The sequence below is a fragment of the Somniosus microcephalus genome, chromosome 11 (genome assembly GCF_052327205.1).
Source record: "Somniosus microcephalus isolate GS21.2 chromosome 11, FLI_Smic_1.0, whole genome shotgun sequence".
Classification (NCBI taxonomy): Eukaryota; Metazoa; Chordata; class Chondrichthyes; order Squaliformes; family Somniosidae; genus Somniosus; species Somniosus microcephalus.
The window spans coordinates 56887007-56911356 of record NC_140997.1 but is presented as its reverse complement, the minus strand read 5'-3'; the positions used below and the strand labels follow the sequence as shown (position 1 = coordinate 56911356).

The 24350-nt window shown below is 43.7% G+C and overlaps 1 protein-coding gene across 5 annotated transcripts in view; it reads right to left on the bottom strand.

Annotated features, from left to right (window-relative positions):
* Positions 1–24350, bottom strand: part of dcun1d3 (defective in cullin neddylation 1 domain containing 3) — a 47496-nt gene that overhangs the window by 4483 nt on the left and 18663 nt on the right. For all 5 annotated transcript variants that reach the window (XM_086000744.1, XM_086000747.1, XM_086000745.1 and 2 more), the window contains exon 2: positions 1782–2311. In XM_086000744.1, the coding sequence (XP_085856870.1) occupies positions 1782–2218 (437 nt within the window). In that variant the 5' untranslated portion in view covers positions 2219–2311. The remainder of the gene's footprint in view (positions 1–1781; positions 2312–24350) is intronic.

The window sequence follows — 24350 nt, the reverse complement described above, 5'->3', positions numbered from 1 at the left end:
GTATCATTCTGGTGAATCTGCGCTGCACCCCCGCCAGCCAATATATCCTTCCTGAAAGGAGACACCTCCGACACTACAGCACTACTTCAGTACTGCACTGAAGTGCCAGGCTAGATTTTGTGCTCAAGTCTCTTAAAGTGGGACTTGAATTCACAACCTTCTGACTCCGAGGCGAGAGTGGAACCACCGAATCAAGTCCGACACCTAATACACCATTACAACTGGCTTCAGACACACAAGGTTTTTCCACAAGGGTGCAGTGGAGTAAAAAGAGCCAGAAAGAGGGAAATCCCAGTCCTGATACAACACCTGTCAGAAAGTGTACACATAGGGATTGCAAACAAGGACAGGATTAAGCAGGACTTGGTACCCTGTATGTCTGAACAGCTGGCATTCACAATATAGACTCGTACGCAAAACAATGGCCATTTGGGCGAGGTACTGAAGAGCTAACCGTGACTTTGCTCCTGTATTTCACTGCCTTCAAGAGATGACAGAAGATAATTGGAGGAAAAACCACAGTTCATCAAAAATAAATCAACTGCACAGTGAAATCTTGCCACGCAAGAGCCCATGGAGAAAGCCCTGACTTTTTTTTTTGCATTATTCATCAATTAATTTTGTTTACTGTGACCGCACCAGAGAGTTTCAAAAACTGGTAGAAGTGAACTGCCAGGTAAAAAAGGATATTGGGCTTTATCTTAACTTGTGTGAAAGTTCCACGATCTGGAAGTAACAGAGTGCCTGATTTGCACTGATGGTGTGAGCATGAAGAGTAGCAGTGGTAGAAAATATGCTGTAAGTAAACCACTGGGGAGAAAGAGGCAGTGGCTGAAGGAGAGATTGATTTCCACTGTTCATATTTATGATCTCGCCATCCATCGTTAAGAAAATCACCTGCCATTTTTCACAAAATAAATTAAATTATTGTTCCTTCCAAAATTGTCTTCCTGTGTCAAACAACATGGTGCCCTACCAGAGTATAAAATTAGCTTGAGCAAGACAATGCCATCGACCTTCACCCTCCAATATTGTAGTATTATTCCTTCTTGGGTAGATTTCACTGATTTTGACTTGGGTTACAGATCAATCAGACTCTGATCCCCGTATAGGGCCTAGTTTTCTGCTGTCTTCAGAAAATTCAAGGAAACGTAGCTAGTGGGTTGGCTCTTTCCATTTCGTGACTGAGTACAGTTAGCATTCTGAAGATAAACCTACTCGGTGCCGGTTGTACCTTTTCCAAATGCTACCAGCATGCAGACCCTGCGCGGCTTTTAAAATGCTAGCCTGCTTCATCATCCGATTTATTCAGAATCGCAAATATCAATAATTCAGCTAGAATGCTTGTAACGTTCCAGGAATTGGGGAGAGGGTTTTGGTGGAAGGTAACTGGAGCCCATCAGGACTATTTTAATGGATTCACACAGCAAACAATCAGATGGCAGGTGATTTTTTAAACTGAGTGATTTGTCATTGTGCAGATACTGGTATTTTCACTGCTTTTGAGACTTAAGCAAAATCATAGCGCTCAGGTAGCAAACAGCCCTACACACCAAGGATCATCCTTTCAGCATGAACGGGCAACGTGAGAGGGCCTTACTACTACTCTCCTTTCAGTCAGTAGAACTACTCGAGCTCTTTCATGTAGTTGATAAATTGATATAAACATCTATCACAACGAATACAGCATTTCAGCTCACACTGTCTGCACAGGAATTAACAATCTTGAAAAAAAAAACTTTCTGCAGTGATTATTTTCAAACCTTATCGGAACTTCTTACCTGGTAAACTTGCACATAGTAGCTGCTTGAAATTTCCACGCTAATAACAACACTATGAACTCAGTAGGATCCACAGAAAGGTCATTGCAAAACCACTCCATGCCCTCCTCCAAAATGGCATCCTCGTATGCGTCTTTATACCTGCTAAACAATTCTTCAGCTCTCTTAAGCGAGAACTCCTCATGATGTGAAAAAGATTCTTCTTTTTTACTGTCTCCAGAGTGAGTGAGTTGGGGCTGGGTTGATTCCAATACAACATCAGTTTTCTTTGTTCCATTGGCCAGTATATCTCCAGAAGCCTTTGCACACATTGAGTTAAATTCTTCACCGGGGCCAGCAGTTTTCTTAACATGCGATTTGCTACCAGATTCTTTATCTCCAGTTTTACTGCCCAGAGAGGAAGGGGGGTTTTTACACTTGGTGACACACTGGCCCATGTTTCTTAACTGCAGCTCTAAAGCAGTCCCCTTCCAGTCACACTCCCTCTCTGCTCCTGTTGCGCCATACACTTCAACTTGCCATCAGGAATGCTGTTTGAAAAAAAATGAACAGAACATTCACCGTTAAACTAGAATTACCATTTTACTATTGTAATACCCGTGCTCATGAAATTGTATCACCAATGTGCTATTGATAAAAATATAAAAAATTGGAATTTAGTTTCAGATGCAGATCCACACCCCAAGATTCCCTCAACTAACCTTGTTCTTCAAAGTTGAATCTTGGGCCATTAGAAACTCAGCATTTTTGCCTCATTCACTCCCAATAAATATACATCACAAATAGCACATTTTTAAAAAGACTGCTTCTCCCAAACAGCTTATCCAGTCTCAATAAGCAGATTTAAAGTTTAAATGTGGTAAATGCTACAAAGAAATATTGTATTTTTTACCAATGAGTGAAAATTTCAGTCAGGCACCAACTTTTTTTTAATGTGGTTTGTTTGATAATATAGAGAGTTTTTACATTTATAGCATCTTTACAAACATTTGTCAGGGTCTGCAGCATAACTGAACGCATCACAAGTTCAATAAAAGGATTGTTTGAGGGGGGAGGGGAAAGAAAATTTGTCTCAAGGTTGATTGTTCCACTTCCTTCTTTGGCAGCCAACACACAGCCAGAAGTAACATTATCAAGTGTAGATAGTTCGTATATCGGTCAGGATTACAGTAGCATTAAAAACTGAGATACCTACAAAAGAACTATAAATACATGCAATCAAATATAAACCACTTTATTAGATCACAATTTGCATATCAATACCCTTTATACAATTACTGACTACAACCTTCTCGCAAAGTGAAATGAGCACATGGTTGCATTGTCTTATTCTTCAATAAGTATCTATATTTAGAAAAATGCACAACCTTCCTGATAACTTTCTATTATTTCTACAGCCTCTATTTTCTTTACTAAGAAATAACCCACTCTCCCAACAGATGCATGTAGATATATTGCAGGCAATCATGAGGAGACAGGACAGTGAAAACCACTACCATCGAGTCCAATGCCCCAAATGTATTGCAAGTTCATCAGCAGTAGCTTATATTTTGAGAGAAGGGGGAGCCAGACAGAAACAGACATTAAAAGCATAATTAAAGCAAGGGAACTGCACTAAATTGCCCCAGGGAATGCTCAACCCCAGTGATCAAATACTTTGGCTGGACTCCTGGCAGCAATTTTGATATGATCGTAAAAAAGGAACAGCAGGATTTAAAAAAACAAAACAAGTTCAGTAACAACCTCTCTCTGGCCAAACACAAAGGAACTTCACAATAAAAACTAGTTGCTTATCAACAGCTGTTTTAAAAGGATCAGAGGATTGCTATGGCCCAAGTATGATCAACATCCTGCTACAGGTAAATAGACTCATTTAGGTGGCACAGGCTACGTGGTCGCATCTGCAGAGTACAGGGAGGGGGAGAAAAAGGGTTCACATTAACACAGACAGCTTGGTCATATGTCTTCCTCCTGCAAAGCCAATTCTTAAAAGTTAAATACTTAAATAATCAAAATGAGTAAAACTATGACAACCTCACCCTTAAGATTACATTTTAGATCAATAACCCTACCTGCTGAACTAGTTGGTAACAGTATACCATCTATTATAATGTTAACCATGTGTTTGGAGTCAGGTTGACCTTATTTTACTTCTTTACCACACCAACAATTGAGTGGATATCATGTTACTTCTTTTGACATCCACCTGATAGAACTTGTGTTCCATTTTAAAAAGATCGGGTCAGATACCAAACTAGATCGGAATCATGGATATCCAAGAACCGTTTCCTTATCCCAGGTCAGGGAAAGCTGATCAACAACGAGCAAATCCAGCTCTCAATTTCCTAGCTTACAATGCTGAGTGCGGTTTAAACAGAGTGCTGCAAGTTGGGAATTGGTTCTTACTTTACACCAAGGAAAGAGTCCGAGAGCAGGAGCAGCCAAACAACAACAACAACTGCGAAACCACTAAAGTGACGTCACAACCAGGGAAGGAGCTGATTGGTAAGTAGGACCTGGTGAGTATTTCTACAGTCCAGTCGTTAAAGTCAAAGTAAGGTCTCTAGTTTAGAGTAAGTAGTGTTTAAAGAGAAGTAAGGTCCCTAGTGTATTTACTTCCTTTAAATTAAAGAATATTAAAGGGAGTAAATTAAGGGTAGGACATGGCAGGGCAGCTCGGCAGCGTGGCGTGCTCCTCTTGTGCCATGTCCAGGGAGAACACATGTGCAGGAAGTGTCGCCAGCTGCAGCTACTCGAAATCCGCGTTTCGGAGCTGGAGCTGCGGCTGGAGTCACTGTGGATAATCCGCGAAGCTGAGATCTTCGTGGATAGCACGTTTAATGAGGTGGTCACACCGCAGGTAAAGCGTGCACAGGCAGACAGGAAATGGGCGACCGCCAGACAGAGTAAAAGAACTAGGAAGGTAATGCAGGAGTCCCCTGGGTCCATCTCCCTCTCCAACAAATTTTCCGTTTTGGATACTGATGGGGGAGATGGTTTCAGGGGAATGAAACAAAAGCCAAGTCCGTGGCACTACGAGTGGCTCAGCTGCACAGGAGGGGAGGAAAAAAAGAGTGGGAGAGCAATAGTGATAGGGGATTCCATCATAAGGGGAACAGATAGAGGTTTCTGTGGCCGCAGACATGACTCCAGGATGGTATTTTGCCTCCCTGGTGCCAGGGTCAAGGATGTCACTGAACGGCTGCAGGGCATTCTGAAGGGGGATGGCGAACAGTCAGAGGTCGTGGTTCACATTGGTACCAACGACATGAGTAGAAAGAGGGATGAGGTCCTGCAACAAGAATTTAGGGAGCTAGGTAGCAGATTAAAAAGCAGGACCTCAAAGATTGTAATCTCTGGATTACTCCCGGTGCCACGTGCTAGTGAGTATAGGAATAGGAGAATAGAGCAGAGTTGGTGCAGGAGGGAGGGCTTTATAGTTTCCTGGATCACTGGGTCTGCTTCTGGGGAAGGTGGGACCTGTACAAGTCGGACGGGTTGCACCTGAACTGGAACGGGACTAACATCCTTGCGGGGAGGTTTGCTAGTACTGTTTGGGGGGGGGGGGGTGGGGGGGGGGTTTAAGCTAACTTGGCAGGGGGATGGGATACGGAGTGGAGCTATAGTAGGGGGTGATGCACAGCCAAATATAGAGGAAAAAAACAAGTCAGCCTGGAAGGCAGAGCAAATTACTAACGGCACAAGGGAGTATGGCAAGGCTGGATGGCATTTATTTTAATGCAAGGAGTCTTGCAAGTAAGGCAGATGAATTGACGGTGTTGATGAATACGTGGGAGTATGATATTGTTGCTATCAGAGACATGGTTGAGGGAGGGGCAGGACTGGTAGCTCAATATTCCGGGGTATAGAAACTTCAGGCGAGACAGAGGGGGGTGTAAAAGAGGGGGTGTCGCAATGTTAATCAAGGCGTCAATTACTGCTATAAGGAGGGATGATATCTTAGCAGGTTCCTCTAATGAGGTCATATGGGTAGAACTTAAAAACAAAAAGGGGGCAAGCACTTTGTTTGGGAGCCTATAGTACACTCCCAGCAGTCAGGGGGAGATAGAGGAACAGATATGTAGGCAAACCTCAGAAGTGTAGAAATAATAGGGTAATAATAGTAGGGGATTTCAACTTCCCCAATATTAACTGGGATAGTCAAGAGTGTGAAAGGCTTAAAGGGTGTGGAATTCTTAAAGTGCATCCAGGAGAGCTTTTTGAGCCAGCATGTAGAAAGTCCTACAAGAGCGGGGGTGGTACTGGACCTAATTCTAGGGAATGTAGCCGGGCAAGTGGTAGAAGTGTCAGTAGGAGAGCATTTTGGTGACAGTGACCATAATTCAGTGAGATTTAAAGTAGTCATGGAAAAAGGACAAAGATGGACCAGAAATAAAAGGTTCTAAATTGGGGGAAAGACAATTTTAATATAAGGCAGGATCTGGCCAAAGTGGACTGGGATCAGCTACTTGTAGGAAAATCCACATCAGAGCAGTGGGAGTCTTTCAGAAAAGAAAGAAAGAGAGTGTACAACGCCAACATGTTCCCGTAAAGGTCAAGGGCGGGACCAACAAACCCAGGGAACCCTGGATGTCAAGGGATATACAAGAATGGATAAAGAAAAAAAGGGAGGCTTTTGGCAGATACAAAGGACTAAAAACAGTGGAAGCCCTAGAAGAGTATAGAAAGTGCAGGGGGGTACTTAAAAAAGAAATTAGGAGAGCGAAGAAGGGGCATGAAAAAACACTGACGCCAAAATAAAGGAAAATCCCAAGGTGTTTTATAAGAATATTAAAGGGCAAGAGGATAACCAGGAAAAGAGTAGGGCACATTAGGGACCAAAGTGGCAATCTGTGTGTAGAGCCGGAAGATGTAGGTAAGGTTTTAAATTAATATTTTGCATCTGTGTTCACTATGGAGAAGGGCGATGTAGGCATAGAAATCAGGCAGGGGGATTGAGATATACTTGAACAAATTAGTATGGAGAGGGAGGTGGTACTAGCAGTTTTAGCGGGCTTAAAAGTGGATAAATCCCCAGGCCCTGACGGGATGTATCCCAGGCTGCTGTTTAAGGCAAGGGAGGAGATTGCAGGGGCTTGGACACAAATTTTCAGAACCTCTCTGGCCACAGGGGAGGTGCCAGAGGACTGGAGAACAACTAACATAGTACCATTGTTCAAGAAGGGTAGTAGGGATAAACCAGGGAATTACAGGCCAGTGAGCCCAACATCAGTGGTAGGGAAATTATTGGAAAAAATTCTGAGGGACAGAATCAGTCTCCACTTGGAGAGGCAGGGATTAATCAGGGATAGTCAGCATGGCTTTGTCAGGGGGAGATCATGTCTGACCAATTTGATTGAATTTTGAGGAGGTGACTAGGTGTGTAGATGAGGGTAGTGCAGTTGATGTAGTCTACATGGGCTTCAGTAAGGCATTTGACAAAGTCCCGCATGGGAGACTGGTCAAGAAGGCAAGAGCCCATGGGATCCAGGGCAATTTGGCACATTGGATCCAAAATTGGCTTGGTGGCAGGAGGCAGAGGGTGATGGTCGAAGGTTGTTTTTGTGACTGGAAGCCTGTGTCCAGTGGCGTACCACAGGGATCGGTGCTGGGTCCTTTGCTGTTTGTAATGATTTAAAAACACATGATTTAGATATGAATGTAGGAGGTATGATCAGCAAGTTCGCAGATGACACGAAAATTGGTGGAGTGGTAAATAGCGAGGAGGGAAGCCTCAGGCTACAGGACGATATAGATGGGATGGTTAGATGTGTAGAACAGTGGCAAATGGAATTTAACCCTGAAAAGTGTGAGGTGATGCATTTTGGGAGGACCAACAAGGCAAGGGAATACACAATGAATGGTAGGATCCTAGGAAGGACAGAGGATCAGAGGGACCTTGGTGTGCATGTACATAGATCCCTGAAGGCAGCAGGACAGGTAGATAAGGTGGTTAAAAAGGCATATGGGATACTTATATTCTATGCCTCGGCTAATGAAGACAAGAGCAGGGAGGTTATGATGGAGCTGTACAAAACGCTAAGTTAGGCCACAGCTGGAATACTGTGTGCAGTTCTGGTCGCCACACTATAGGAAGGATGTGATTGCATTGGGGAGGGTGCAGGGAAGATTCACCAGGATGTTACCTGGGCTGGAGCGTTTCAGCTATGGAGAGAGACTGGACAGGCTGGGGTTGTTTTCCTTAGGGCAGAGAAGGCGGAGGGGGGACCTGATTGAGGTGTACAAAATTATGAGGGGCATAGATAGGGTAGATAGAAAAGGAACTTTTCTCCTTAGTAGAAGGGTCAATAGCCAGGGGGTATAGTTTCAAGGTTAAGGGGCAGGAGGTTTAGAGGTAATCTGAGGAAAAACTTTTTCACCCAGAGGGTGGTTGGAATCTGGAACTCACTGCCTGAAAGGGTGGTAGAGGCAGGAACCCTCACAACATTCAAGAAGCAGTTAGATGAGCACTTGAAACGCCATAGCATACAAGGCTACGGACCAAGTGCTGGAAAATGGGATTAGAATAGACAGGGCTTGATGGCCGGCGCGGACACGATGGGCCTCTTTCTGTGCTGTATAACTATGACTCTAATACATTTAAACTGCAGCCTTCCACGTTTGTAACCATGCAATTACTAATTCTACTCAAGTTTATGGCATACCATTCATTGGTTTAAGATGGTCTAACCTTTGAAACTCATCTATTCATGTTTAAACGTCAAAGCATGTTCACCATTATAAATAATTTTTTTTCTGAGATGTAATTAAAATTGCAATAACACTACTGTACACATACCGACTGATCTGGATTTTAGACATGAATTAAGAAAATATTTAACTTATTTTACTATCATGAAATCAGTGGAGTCATAAGATGGGGGCTGTGGCTGCAATTTCCAATTGACAAATCTCCAATCTTAGTTGACAGTCAAGCAGCAACAAAAAACTTGCCTTTGGGGAATGAAGAAGCATTATTCTCTTTTTTCTCAGCTAGCCTACCTGGCTAGAGTCATCACTAATGACATTAATTGCATCTGGTTTGCCATGATGTAGGCAACACCTAGTGTTACTCAATACACTTGAAGAGTTACAAGTTCAATCAATTCAATTTTATTTGCCATATGTAACTAGTACAATGGAATGCTTACTCCCCGTAGGGACACGTCAGCTATTCTTACAGCACCGTGTTCAGAAAGTCAATTCTTTGGCATCCAGTGGCAGTGGGAGCACGATGTCCCTCAGCCGCTCCGTCCTCCTCGTCACCACGGCCTCCTCCTCACTGTTGCTGGTTCGGCTCCACGTGTGGTGGCCTGCTTCTCCCGCTCACCCGCTGGCCACCATTCCCGGCTCCCCTCCTCCCAGTCGGACTGCGAGTCGTTGTGGCTGCTGCTCGATGCGCTGCTTCCGCCCGACTCGCCGAACACATCCTCCGGTCGCCGCGGCCTCCACCTCACCGTCACCGGCTCCACGGTCCGAGGCCTGCTTTTCCCGCTTCCGGTCCGGCCTTTGGCCGCCATGCTCGGCTCCCCTCCTCCCAGTCGGAATGCCTTCCCGCTGAGGAGCTGCCGGCCGACGAGCTCTAGCGGGTCGACGTGGCTGCTGCTCGATGCGCTGCGCTACCTCCGCCCGACTCGCCGAACACCTCGCTCCGGTTGCGGGAGCGAGCGAGCGGGCCGCCCGAAGCAGGGAGAACGCGCTAGCACCGGACCGTCTCGGTCGCCATCTTGACCATCTCCAAGTTACTGTTGTGATTGAGACCAGTTTTCTTTAATGCAGCCCTCAAAACTCCAACTCCCATTTTATTGTGTAATTTCACTCCTCATACAAGCCATGCTGATTGTTTCCTAGAAACTCAATTTCAGACCTGCAACATTGCATTTTTCAAAATCTCATGAATTTACTTTTTAAACACTACAGATGTGAGCCACTACAGGTAAATTCACAACAGCTCACTTCAGGAGGTGAGCCACTCCATGCAGAGTACCCAGTTTCTGACCTGCTTTAGTAGCCACAGCATTTAAGTGGCTGGTCTAGTTATGTTTCTGGTCAAAGGTGACCACTGGGATGTTGATGCCAGGGACTCGACATTAGTAATGCCATTGAATGTCAAGGGGAGGTGGTTAGACTCTCACTTATTGGAGATGGTCATTGCCTAGCAGTTGTGGGATACGAATGTTACTTATCAGCCCAAGCCTGGATGTTGTCCAGGTGTTACTGCACGTGGGCATAGACGGTTTCATTATCTGAGGAATTTCGAATGGAGAGAACACTGTACAACCGTCAGCGAACAGCTCCACTTCTGGCCCCATGATGGAGGGAAGGTCATTTATGAAGTAGCTGAAGATGGTTGGGCCTAGGACACTGCCCTAAGGAACTCCTGCAGCGATGTCCTTGGGCTGAGTTGATTGGCCTCAAACAACTACAATAATCTTCCTTTGCTCCAGGTATGACTCTAGCCAATGGAGAGTTTTCAACCTGATCCCCATTGACTTCAGTTTTACTAGGGCTTCTTGGTGCCAGACTCAGGCAAATGTTGCCTTAATTTCAAGAGTAATCATTCTCTGGAATTCAGCTCCTGTCCAGGTGTGGACCAAGGCTGTAATGAGGACTGGAGTCATCACTTTGCTGATGATTTGATGTTGGAGCAGCAATGACCTTTCCTCCATCATAAGGTCAGAAGTGGGGACGTTCGCTGATGATTGCACAGTGTTCAGTTCCATTGCAACTCCTCAGATAATGAAGCAGTCCATGCCTGCATGCAGCAAGATCTGGACAGCATTCAAGCTTGGGCTGATAAGTGGCAAGTAACATTCGCACCACACAAGTGCCAGGCAATGACCATCTCTAACAAGAGACACCTCCCTTCGACATTCAACAGCATTCCCATCATCGAATCCCCCACCATCAATATCCTGGGGGGGGGGTCACCATTGACTAGAAACTTAACTGGACCAGCCACATAAATACTGTGGAAACAAGAGCAGGTCAGAGGCTGGGTATTCTGCAGTGAGTGACTCACCTCCAGACTTCCCAAAGCCTTTCCATCATCTACAAGGCACAAGTAAGGAGTGTGATGGAATACTCTCCACTTGCCTGGATGAGTGCAGCTCCAACAACACGCTCGACAGCATCCAAGACAAAGCAGCCCGCTTAATTGGCACTCCACCCACCACCTTAAACATTCACTCCCTCCACCACTGGCGTACTGTGGCTGCAGTGTGTGCCATCTACAAGATGCACTGCAGCAACTCACCAAGGCTTCTTCAACTGCACCTCCTTTTCTTCCCGCTCCCGCATCATTACCTCTGGTGTCCCCCAAGGATCTATCCTTGGTCCCCTCCTATTTCTCATCGACATGTTGCCCCTTGGTGACATCATCCGAAAACACAGCATCAGTTTCCATGCTGATGACACCCAGCTCTACCTCACTACCAATTCTCTGGATCCCTCCACGGGCTCTAAATTGTCAGACTGCTTGTCCAACATACAGTTCTGGATTGGCAGACATTTTCTCCAATTAAATATTGGGAAGACCAAAGCCATTGTTTTCGGTCCCCGCCACAAGCTCCGTTCCCTAGCCTCTGACTCCATCCCTCTCCCCAACATCTGTCGGAGGCTGAACCACACTGTTCACAAACTTGGTACAGTATCATATTTGACACTGAAATGAGCTTCCAACCACATATCCGCAGCATAACTAAGACAGCCTATTTCCACCTCCGTAACATCGCCCGTCTCCGCCCTTGCCTCAGCTCATCGCTGCTGAACCCTCATCCATGCCTTTGTTACTTCTAGACTTGACTATTCCAACGCACTCCTGGCTGGCCTCCCACATTCTACCCTACGTAAACTTGGGGATCCAAAAACTCGGCTGCCCATGTCCTAACTCGCACCAAGTCCCGTTCACCCATCACCCGTGCTTGCTGGCCTTCAGTGGCTCCTGGTTAAGCAACGCCTCGATTTCAAAATTCTCATCCTTATTTTCAAATCCTTCCATGGCCTCGCCCCTCCCCATCTCTGTAATCTCCTTCAGCCCCACAACCAACCCCTGCCCCCCAGAGATATCTGCGCTCCTCTAATTCTGCCCTCGAGCATCCCCAATTATAATCACTCAACCATTGGTGGCCGTGCCTTCTGTTGCCTAGGCCCTTAGCTCTGGAATTCCCTGCCTAAACCTCTCCGTCTCTCTACCTCTCTTTCCTCCTTTAAGACGCTCCTTAAAACCTCTCTCTTTGACCAAGCTTTTGGTCACCTGCCCCAATTTCTCCTTGTGGCTCGGTGTCAAATTTTGTGTCTTATAATACGCCTGTGACGCGCCTTAGGACGTTTTACTACATTAAAGGCGCTATATAAATACAAGTTGTTGTTGGCGTCTACCAACTAGAAGGACAAGGGCAGCAGGCGCATAGGAGCACCACCAACTCCAAGTCACACACCATCCTGACTTGGAAGTATATTGCTGTTCCTGCATCGTCACTGGGTCAAAATCCTGGAACTCCCTACTTAACAGCACTGTGGGAGTACCTTCACCACACAGACTGCAGCGGTTCAAGGCGGCGGCTCACCACCACCTTTTGAAGGGCAATCAGGGATGGGCAATAAATGCTGGCCTTGTCAGCGACGCCCACATCCCATGAAGGAATTTAAAAAAAAAGAACAGGGGCTGAAACTAGCTTTGCAGTTCCCTACAGAATTTATCCACTACTATTTCAGTTAGCATCTGCAGAAGTTTACTGGCAGACCAGAATACAATAAATTCCATTTTGAAACCACCTCAGGAGAAACCAAGTTGCAAAACAGATTACAGAAGGCACGCTGCTGTACTTGCAGAAATAAATGCGGGAGTTACGGGTGGTCTCTGTAGCATATCGGTTTGTTGTATATGCAGAGATATGGTGTCGGCACATGTAAAGCTGTAAAATTTAAGTGGAAAAAAATCTTTTCAGCAAGAAACCAACACGTAAAAAAGTGTACCCTATCCTTATTCTGGTAATGAGAAGGTACATTTACATACATTAGTTTTAAATCTGGGCATGTTCAGTTTTACTGCTACAGAATCACTGCCTCTGCAGGATTTTTTCTACGATCATTTGGACAAATATGTACATCATCTTAGTTCTCCACTTTCTAGTCATCCTTTTATGGTTGAACTATTAATGGCTAGAACAATTGAGAACTATGCTGTTGCAACTGTTTTAGACATGTACAGGAAACTTTCTGGTATCCGGCACGGACGGGACCGACGTGGTGCCGGTTCATCAAAAATTCTGGATAACCGAACGCTATAATAATAATAATAATCTTTATTGTCATTGTTAGTGCACAAGTAGTAAAAGATACGGAGCTCAGAGCTCCGTATAAAGCAACAAACCCTGTTGCTTAGCAACAGCTCCAGAACAACGTCCACAAGTTGCAAGCGTCTCTGTAGCTTAGCAACAGCTGCAGCCACACGCTTGCACAGCAACAAATGGACTAATAAAAGTTACCTGAACCTACTCCTGAATTTTGCCGGTTAACCGACATTTCCGGTTATTTAGGGGCCGGTTAATCGAAAGCTTCCTGTAATATGGAGAGTAATGTCAACACTTCATGAACCTTTATAAAGGAGCTCAAATAGTGTGCGCGCCTTGTTATGTGGAAAGACTGTGGCTCCCCCGAAAAAACCGGCACAGACTCGATGGGCTGAATGGCCTCCTTCTGTGCTGTGCTGTGCTATTCTAGGACTCCACCAATAGTTCAGTTGGTTGAGACAGATTACAGATTAGGAAAGTTGCATGTTTGATTCCCTGCCTATGGCGATTTAGTTGACTTCAACTGGGCAGCATGTGGGGAGCTAAAGGGAGCGGGGAGGAAAATCAGTCATGGTTCTGCTCCTAATTGCTATCCAGTGACCCCCCCACTGGAAGTGCACTGGTCATAAAAGACTAAGAACGAGATTGTGCACAGTTGCGATTTTCCCTGCAGCTGCAGAGCTTTCTGACGCTCAATGTTTAGGTTCACAGATGAAGAACGACCTTGTGGGGCGGGGAGGGATGAAAGAAGAGTACCAGAAGATTATCAATGCCCATTGAACTGTACCCCAGCAAGGAGTCAACATCTGCAGTAGGGTGGGAAGGGGGGGGGAAGGAGAGAGGACGAGAAATTGGCAGGAAAAAAAAGCAATAGCTCCAAAATAGAACCCAAATCATTTCACACAGGTTTGTCATCCTGAAACAACAGGTATCAATGCTGGTTATTATTATACAAAATCTCATGTCTCGTTTTACTGAATTCTTAACATCCTTTCTGTGCATGTAGTACTGTTGGAAGAACCCATGCACAGCATCAGTGTACTTTACAGTATGACAGACATTCATTTGCTCAAAAGCAGCTCATATCCAATGAAACTCGCAGATGCTATATAATGTTAAGGCACAAACCTATTTAACATCATTTCATGGTATGTGGCCCAAACTAAGTTTTGAAATATAATATGAAATGAAAACCTATATTGCAGAGGATTTAAGATTGTAAAGAGTACAAGATGATAAGGTTTCACACAAAATATGCAGGCTCTGGAATAATCAACTCAAACACTAACATTTGTTTAAAAAAAACATTTGATTCAACAATTAGTACATTTTCCTCAATTAATTTTGAAGTTAAAATTGGTACAAAATGTAAAATATCCAAACAACACATTTGGGGTGCAAGGCTGTTAACAACTCAAACAATTCCTGTTTCCGGAGTAGTTTAATATGGTTTACATTTAAATTGGAGCAGTGTCAGCTATTGAAGTTTATAGACCCTCTGATAAATTCTAGGTACATAGTATTTTAGGGCTTCCCAAACTATATGCAACTAAAAGTTAGCATTTGACAGCAGTAGCTTAAGAGTTTCTGTACCATTTTTACAAGACGAGTGACTGAGTAAAAAGACAAATGTTTTCTTGAACATTCTTCTGAACGAAATATGCAGATGTGCTTTAAAATGACAGAGGCTTTCCTAATAGCTTAGGTGGTTAAGGAAATGAGTAGCCAAGCTACATAGACTAGGAAGGTCTGAGGGTTGATCCCAAAGAAGGGAAGATGCTCCAAGTTAGTTGATCTTGGCCACAGCTGCATTTGGGGCACTAAAATTGGCCTCGGCATTTCAGAGTTAGGGAAAGGGAGGAATAATGGCTAGGTTTCCTTTCCTGATCGTTAACCAGCAGTTCCCATCATTCGAACTGGGCTTGCCAGTGATTCACCCAGCAGTTGAAAAGTCTACCAACACTCAGGATTTGGTTCACACATTAAAAAAATTCCAATTATGCAATGTCTGATCGGTCTCGCAAATATCTCAAAGTGCGACATATTCAATAACTTAACCTCGACGCTCAGTGATTTATTTCACACACAGCAATATCCCGCAAATAGAAACGAGATAAGTAATCAGTAAATTTGCTTTTTGGTGGGGTTTGTTGAGGGAGGAATGATGACCAGGACATCAACAAATTCTGCTCTTCAAATTGTACCATGGAATCTTTTGATGTACACCTGAACCAACAGACAGACAGTTTACATCGCATCAAAATGATGGCACCTAAAGCACTCTCGCAGCACTGCACTGGAGTGTCAGCCTCGATGTACCGAAGTCCTGGAGTGGCAAGAATGCTACCAAGTAAAAGTAAAATTTGGATGAGGCAACAGAATGCAACCAGCCCCTGTGGAACTTTATCCCATCAAAAAGAGTCAATACCTTTAGAAGAATAAAATTAACAAAATTAGGAAAAGGAAAAACCCAAAAGGGTCAGTGGTTACTCAAAATTAAGATTATTGCTTTCCAGTCTCTCCACTCCCCACACCACTTACTGTTTGTTGCCATTTATGGTAAATTTCCTACATTACAACAGTGCCCACATTTCAAAAAGTACTTCATTGGTTGTAAAGCACTTTGGGATGTCTAGTAGTCATGAAAGGCGCTATATAAATGCAAGTCTTTCTTTTCTTTTATGAATATCCTAACGACCTTACAGCCTCAGCATTTTCAGTGATTTTAATATATTTTCTAAACACATTTTTGGTCCATTATAATTCATTTATTGACCTCCACATAACGATTTTCAAATGGTATCATAGGTGAATGAGCAACACATTTTAAAACATTCATCTTCAGCTTTACATGAGATTTCCATAAATTGACAAATTCAGCTGGATAAAAAGATGTTATCACGGTGAAGTTTAATATGACATTTATTGTACAGTATATGACAAACTACGACTTTCTTCCAAACTGTGGGTCACCTGTATTATTCAGATGCGTTAGGTAATGGCATTAACACTCAAATGCTAAGCATGACTTTTTTTTTTTCCTGTGCAGCAGCTGATGAATTTAACAGATTCTGATTTGTGTCATACTGGCTCCATGACTCAATTAAGAAACTATATTTGGAACGGAGAGTCTGGTGAATTGCTACACTGCACATTTGCGAACAGATTTTCAAGATTGCAGCTACTTCCACAGAGGCAGATCAAATGATATAACCACTGTGTGAAAATTAAATCAGAACGGATGCATTAGAAAGAAAATTACACCCATGTCTGTTCATTGCGCAAAGGAACACAAAGCAACAGTGGCTTCTCAATATCCTCGTTACTCATGGAGCAAAAAGAATATTCAACCAGGTTATTTTTTCCAATGAAAATTCATAATATACAGAAAATACACTATAGTAAAACAGGTTTAAATTATTTGATGGTTGGAACTATGTACAGCACAGAAAGAGGCCATCCGACCCAACTGGTCCATACCAGTCACACGAGCCTCCTCCCACTCCTCTTCATCTAACCCTATCAGCACAATCTTCTATTCCTTTCTCCCTCGTGTTTATCTAACTTCCCCTTAAATCCAACAAGTAATTCAGGAATCATTTCTCCTGTGCAGGATAATAACATTAACTGATGGGCTCTTTTACAATCAATCAATCATAATTCACTCACACATATGACCCTTCTTTTTTTGATGGCGGTGGTGGCGGCTTTTGCACTGGAGAATGAACACTACTGTGATATTCTTCATATATACTGCGAATTGCTTGGTTATAAATTATTTGCATACAGTGCAAGCATCTGAAATATGGCTATATATAGTCCACAATGGTTCTAGGTTTTAAAAAAAAACTCCCATTTAGCAGGTAACTAAGCAAATTTAGATTTAACCATGTCAAATTTTGTACCATTTCCCCATCTAATTCAGTGAATAACACTGATTTTCACACCTAATTATTTTAGAACCAAAAAATGCATGGCTATAATCTGAACCCGATTTGATTCAAATATCTTGCTTACTTGGCTAAAATTCAATACCAGAACCAGTTTCAACAAGAATAAAACATGTCATCCAACAGATGTTAAAATTATTTCCTTTTTAACAGACCTCAGTACCCACTAAACTTTGAATTGGTCATGGTTCCTTCTGTCACAGACATCTGCTTCATGAGGCAGAATCTAAATATGGGTTCAGATACCATTTGAAATTTGTTGTTTATTGGTTTTGAAGTCCATTTTACAAAATAATATTCTCTCCAGCAGAATGGCTGTGTAAATGTCAAAGTTACCAGACCCCGCTATGTCAATGTCATTTAACAGTGACCTACACATAGGACAGGATTTTGCCCCAGAGACCAGGTAAGGCCTCACAGCGTCGGCGGGAACTCAGCGGCAGCAGCGGGGCTATAAAAGTCCCAGAGACCAGGTAAGGCGTACCAGTCTCCAGTCTGGGAACTCGGAGGGAAGGAGAGAGGTAAAAAGTAATCCAAGTGTGACGTCACCAGAAAGCGGGTAAGTGATTGGTTGGTAAGTATTTCTCCCTTTTTAAGCTTAAATCTCTTTGGTTTATAGTTTCTAAGGTGTGATATTCACCATCTAGAATCGGGGCAGAGGGTATTTAAGAATAATATTAATAAATTTAATTAATTACATAGAATGGGAGATCAGGTGATGTGTTACTGCTGCAATATGTGGGAGCTGGTGGACACCATTGATGTTCACGGTGATCACATTTGCAGTAAGTGTTGGCTGCTCGAGGAATTCCGGCTCCGTGTTGAAGAGCTGGATTCCGAGCTTCAAACACAGACACATCAGGGAGGGGGGGAGTTACCTGGACTCTGTATCACGAGGTATTCACACCAATTAGATTAATTAATTCAGATGTAGTCTGTGGCCAGGGTCAGGATGGTGTGACTAGAAGTGAGGCAGGTACGGGGATCCAGGAGGTAGTGTTGGAGGAGCCGCAGCCCTTGCACTTGTCCAACAGGTTCGAGGCTCTTACTCCCTGTGAAGATGGGAACAGGGACTGCGGGGAGGATGAGCAACCTGGCCACAGCACCGTGGAGCAGGGGGCCATTCAAGTGGGGGGGGGGGGGGGGAAAAAGAGAGAGTTAAAAGAAATGTTGTAGTGGTAGGGGATAGTATCGTTAGGGGGATAGATAGAGTTCTCTGCAGCCGAGAGCGAGAGTACCGAAGGCTGTGTTGCCTGCCCGGTGCCAGGGTTAAGGACATCTCCTCTGGACTGGAGAGAAACTTGGAGTGGGAGGGGGAGGAGCCAGTTGTCGTGGTCCATGTTGGTACCAACGACATAGGTAGGAGGTTCTGCTGAGAGAGTTTGAGCAGTTAGGGGCCAAATTAAAAAGCAGAACCACAAGGGTAATAATCTCTGGATTATTACCTGAGCCACGAGCGAATTTGGCTAGGACAAATAAAATTAGAGAGAGTTAAATGCGTGGCTCAAAGACTGGTGTGGGAGAAATGGGTTTTGCTTCCTGGGACACTGGCACCAGTACTGGGGCAGGAGGGAGCTGTTCCGTTGGGACGGGCTTCACTTGGCCAGTGCTGGGACTAGAGACCTGGCGGATCATATAACTAGGGCTGTAGAGAGGGCTTTAAACTAACTAGTGGGGGGGGGGGGGGGGGGGGTGGGAGGTTCCTAGAGAGCAAATAATAAAAATGACAACAGAGAAGGTCATAGACTTAGGTAGCAGTGGGGAAATTAAAAACCAGAGCGTGTCAGGAAGGGGCAGAAGGTATGGAGTAAAAGGTAAAGTAATAAAAAGGGCAAAAGCAGGAACTAAGTGTCACAAAACATATTTGAAAGTTCTCTATCTGAATGCACGTAGCATTCGTAACAAAATAGACGAGTTAATGGCACAAATAACTACATATGGGTATGATCTTGTGGCCATTACAGAAACATGGCTGCAGGGTGACAATGCCTGGGAATTAAACATACCAGGTTATTTAACGATCAGGAAGGACAGGCAGGAAGGAAGGGGAGGTGGGGTGGCTATGTTAATAAAGGAAGGAATCACTAATACAGAGAAATGATATTGGGTCAAAAGATCAGGATAATGAAACAGTTTGGGTGGAGGTAAGGAATAATAAGGGGAAAAAAAACACTAGTGGGCGTAGTCTATAGGCCTCCGAACAGTTGCAACTCTGTTGGACGGAGTATCAATCAGGAAATAGTTGAGGCTTGTAATAAGTGAACAGCTATAATTATGGGGGATTTTAACTATCATATTAATTGGACAAATCAAATTGGGCAGGGCTGCCTTGAGGATGAGTTAATTGAGTGTATTAGGGATGGGTTTCTTGAGCAGTATGTAACTGAACCGACCAGGGGGCAAGCAACCTTAGATCTGGTCCTGTGTAACGAGACAGGATTAATTAAAAATGTCCTAGTAAAGGATCCCCTTGGAATGAGTGACCATAACATGGTTGAATTCCATATCCAATTAGAGGGTGAAAAGGTTGGATCTCAAACAAGCATGCCAAGCTTGAATAAAGGAGACTATGAAGGTATGAGAGCGGAATTGAGTAGAGTGGATTGGGAAAATAGATTAAAGGGTAAGACGATACATGATCAGTGGTGTACATTTAAGGAGTTATTTTACAACTTCCAAAAAATATATATTCCACTGAGAAGAAAAAAGGTGTAAAAGAAAAGACAGCCATCCGTGGCTAAGTAAAGAAATTAAGGATAGTATTCAACTAAAAACAAGGGCATATAAGGTAGCCAAATCTAGTGGGAGGATAGAGGATTGGGAAAACTTTAAAAGACAGCAAAATATAACAAAAAGATTGATTAAGAAAGGGAAGATAGAATATGAAAGTAAATTAGCAAAAAATATAAAGACAGATAGTAAGAGTTTTTATAGTTATATAAAAAGAAAAAGGGTGGCTAAAGTAAATGTTGGTCCCTTAGAGGATGAGACCGGGAAATTAATGGTGGGAAATATGGAGATGGCAAAAACACTGAATGAATATTTTATATCAGTCTTTACAGTAGAAGACACTAAGAATATCCCAACACTGGACAAACAGGGGGCTAAGGGGGGGGGGGAAGGAGCTAAACACGATCAAAATCACTAAGGAAGTGGTACTCGGTAAAATAATGGGACTCAAGGCGGATAAATCACCTGGACCTGATGGCTTACATCCTAGGGTCTTGAGGGAAGTGGCGGTAGGGATTGTGGATGCATTGGTAATAATTTTCCAAAACTCCCTGGACTCGGCAAAGGTCCCGGCAGACTGGAAAACTGCTAATGTAACACCCTTATTTAAAAAGGGCAGTAGACAGAAGGCTGGAAACTATAGACCGGTTAGCCCAACATCTGTGGTAGGTAAAATTTTGGAGTCCATTATTAAGGAGACAGTAACAGGACATTTGGATAATCATAATTTAATAGGACAAAGTCAGCATGGTTTTATGAAGGGGAAGTCATGTTTGACAAATTTGCTGGAGTTCTTTGAGGAAGTAACGTATAGGGTGGATAAAGGGGAACCAGTGGACGTAGTGTATTTAGACTTCCAAAAAGCATTTGACAAGGTGCCACACAAAAGATTATTGCTTAAGATAAAAAATCACGGGATTGGGGGTAATATTCTGGCATGGATAGAGGATTGGCTATCTAACAGAAGGCAGAGAGTTGGGATAAATGGTTCATTCTCAGACTGGCAATCAGTAACTAGTGGTGTTCTGCAGGGGTCAGTGCTGGGTCCCCAACTCTTTACAATCTATATTAACGATTTGGAGGAGGGGACCGAGTGTAACATATCAAAGTTTCCAGATGATACTAAGATGGGAGGGAAAGTAGTGAGTGAGGAGGACATAAAAATCCTGCAAGGGGACATAGACAGGCTAAGTAAGTGGGCAGAGATTTGGCAGATGGAATACAATACTGGAAAGTGTGAGGTTATGCACTTTGGCAGGAAAAATCATAGAGCAAGTTATTATCTTAATGGCAAGAAACTGGAAAGTACTGAAGTACAAAGGGATCTGAGGGTCCTGGTGCACGAAACTCAAAAAGGTTAGTATGCAGGTGCAGCAAGTGATTAAGAAGGCCAATGGAATGTTGGCTTTCATTGCTAGGGGGATAGAATATAAAAATAGGGAGGTATTGCTTCAGTTGTACAAGGTATTGGTGAGACCGCACCTGGAATACTGCGTAAAGTTTTGGTGTCCATACTTAAGAAAGGACATACTTGCTCTCGAGTCAGTACAAAGAAGGTTCACTCGGTTAATCCTGGGGATGAGGGGATGGACATATGAGGAGAGGTTGAGTAGATTGGGACTCTACTCATTGGAGTTCAGAAGAATGAGAGGCGATCTTATTGAAACATATAAGATTGTGAAGGGGTTGGATCGGGTGGATGCGGGGAAGATGTTCCCGATCATGGGTGAAACTAGAACTAGGGGGCATAGTCTTAGAATAAGGGGCTGCTCTTTCAAAACTGAGATGAGGAGGAACTGCTTCAGAGGGTGGTAGGTCCATGGAATATGCTGCCCCAAAAAGCTGTAGAAGCTACATCATTACATAAATTTAAAACAGAAATAGACAGTTTCCTAGAAGGGAATTAAGGGTTACGGGGAGCAGGCAGGAATTTGGACATAAGTCTAGGTTCAGATCGGTCATGGCCCTGTGGGTAGCAGAGCGGGCCCAGGGGCCGTGTAGCCTGATCCTGCTCCTATTTCGTGTGTCTAATTTTGTTAGATTCAGGAGATGGTTCTGTGATAGTGGATTGGCAGTTAGGATCAGATCAGCCATGATCTTATTGAATGGCGGAGCAGGCTCGAGGGGCCGATTGGCCTACTCCTGCTCCTATTTCTTATGTTCTCAGAGGGCAGGTTTGGAGGCAGGTCAAAGGTTAAAATCGTTTTGATTGACGGCGGGTTGCGATTCCCGCTGTCAACCCGCCTCCAAACAACTTTCCCAAGTGTCGGGTCCGATTTGCGCATGGACCTGACACCTAGCGGCGGGTAGAGGATTAAAGGCAATTACCTGCCTATTAACAGGTAGTTGCTAGTAGTTGACAAGTTATTTTTGAATTTTGTCGCTTCTGGCTCGGGTTTCCTGACGTCCGGACACCACACCAGGTAAATGTGGTGTGTTGAATCTGTTGTAATGTTTCTGAATTGATGACAGCTGCAGAAGTGGTGTGAAGGATCCAATGTTGCACTGGTGAGTCTCAGGGGTAAGAAAATGTTGGGAAATGCATTTTAAAATACATTTACACGTTTTAGGTTACAAGTTTTGAAATCCATGTCCAATGCCACCTCATTGGGAGAACCTTTCTCACCAGTGACAGATCGCTTCGGTCACCTCACCTGCAGCTGCCATCTATTCCAGCCTATGGAGGGAGTCATTGGTGAGCCTAGGTGCAAGATGCCACCTTTGTGCAGTGATAGTCAGTGTTTGCAGCACCTCAATGCTGTCAAACACCGAGAAATCAACTGTCAAAAAAAAAATTGTGCGTGGTCCATTTAAGGAAACTGGCAGATGACGCGTCTTCAAATGAAGTCATCTGGCCCGCTTAACAAGGTCAATCAACGTAAAATCACGTCTGTGGGCCGGAAGCTGGAATCCACTTGACCTGCACCCAACCTGCCTCCATTACCTCCAGAAAAGAACATTACAACTCACCAAGACCCCTTCAGCTCTCTCAAAACTTCTATACTGGATAAAAGTTTGCAACAAAACGAAGATGCTTTCCTTTTGGAGGGAGTAAAAGAACATAGGCAACACACCTCTAGAAAATATAGGAGCAGTGCTATTATTGAAGATGGATCCAGCCCACTGACTCCAAATCAGTAGAAGTAGTTTTCCATAAATTAGAGGAAGGACATAATGTAAAACAATATTATTGGTCCCCGCCACAAACTCTGTTCCCTAGCCACTGACTCCATCCTTCTCCCCAACATCTGTCCGAGGCTGAACCAGACTGTTCGCAACCTTGGTATCATATTTGACTCGAAATGAGCTTCCGACCACATATCCGTACCATAATTAAGACCGCCTATATCCACCTTTCTAACATCGCCCGTCTCCATCCCTGCCTCAGGTCATCCGCTGCTGAAACCCTCATCCATGCCTTTGTTACCGCTAGACTTGACTATTCCAACGCACACCTGGCCGGCCTCCCACACTCTACCCTATGTAAACTTGAGGTCATCCAAAACTCAGCTGTTCGTGTCCTAATTCGCACCAAGTCCAGTTCACCCATTACCCCTGTGTTCGCTGACCTACATTGGCTCCCGGTTAAGCAACGCCTCAATTTTAAAATTCTCATCTTTGTTTTTAAAATCCCTCCATGGCCTCGCCCTCTCCCTATCTCCAACTTCCTTCAAGCCCACAACCCCCACCCCCAACCCAGAGATATCTGCGCTCCTCTAATTCTGCCTCTTGAACATCCCTGATTTTAATCGCCCAACCATTGGTGGCCGTGCCTTCAGCTGGTCTAAGCTCTGGAATTCTCTCCCTAAACCACTCCGCCTCCTACATCTTTGACCAAGCATTTGGACATCTGCCCTAATATCTCCTTATGTGGCTTGGTGTCAAATTTTGTCGTCTTATAATACTCCTGTGAAGTGCCTTGGGACGTTTTACTACATTAAAAGTGTGCAGTGTTATTTAGTGCCGTTTTTAATTAAATGCCACTATTGAAATTGTAATACAATTTTTATCTAACTATTTTAGGGATGTTACCATTACAAGACTATATTTTTGCTAAATGGGGAAAATTGCATGAAGGGCCCTTATAATTTTCACTCATTACTGTAATATTTTCTCTGCAACCTAACAGTAATAATGATGTAAATATTTAGTTAAGAGACTGTCCCAATTGCAAGATTACAAAAGCAACATTTCACCTCAATTGTGACTACTTGGAAAAATTTTAAAACAATAAAAGCCAGAAACAGCTGGAAACACAGCAGGTCAGTCAGCATCTGTGGAGGGAACAGAGAAGTTTACGTTTCAGGTGAGGGCCCTTCTGCAGAACTGTAAATGAAAGACAATAGTGGCTATCCACCACAGTCTTTGCCAAGTAGTATTAGAATATAAGCAATGATACAAAATCTGGAAGGCTTCATTTATTTCCTATATATGTATTTTGAAATTCAGATTTGAAACTCATCCTGGGCCACTTTCATTCCCCATGATCTTCATCTAGTCTTAATCACCTTCCCCACTACAGGAAACTTTTTTTAAAATCCGGCACGGATGGGACAGACGTGGTGCCGGTTCATCAAAAATTCCAAATAACCGAA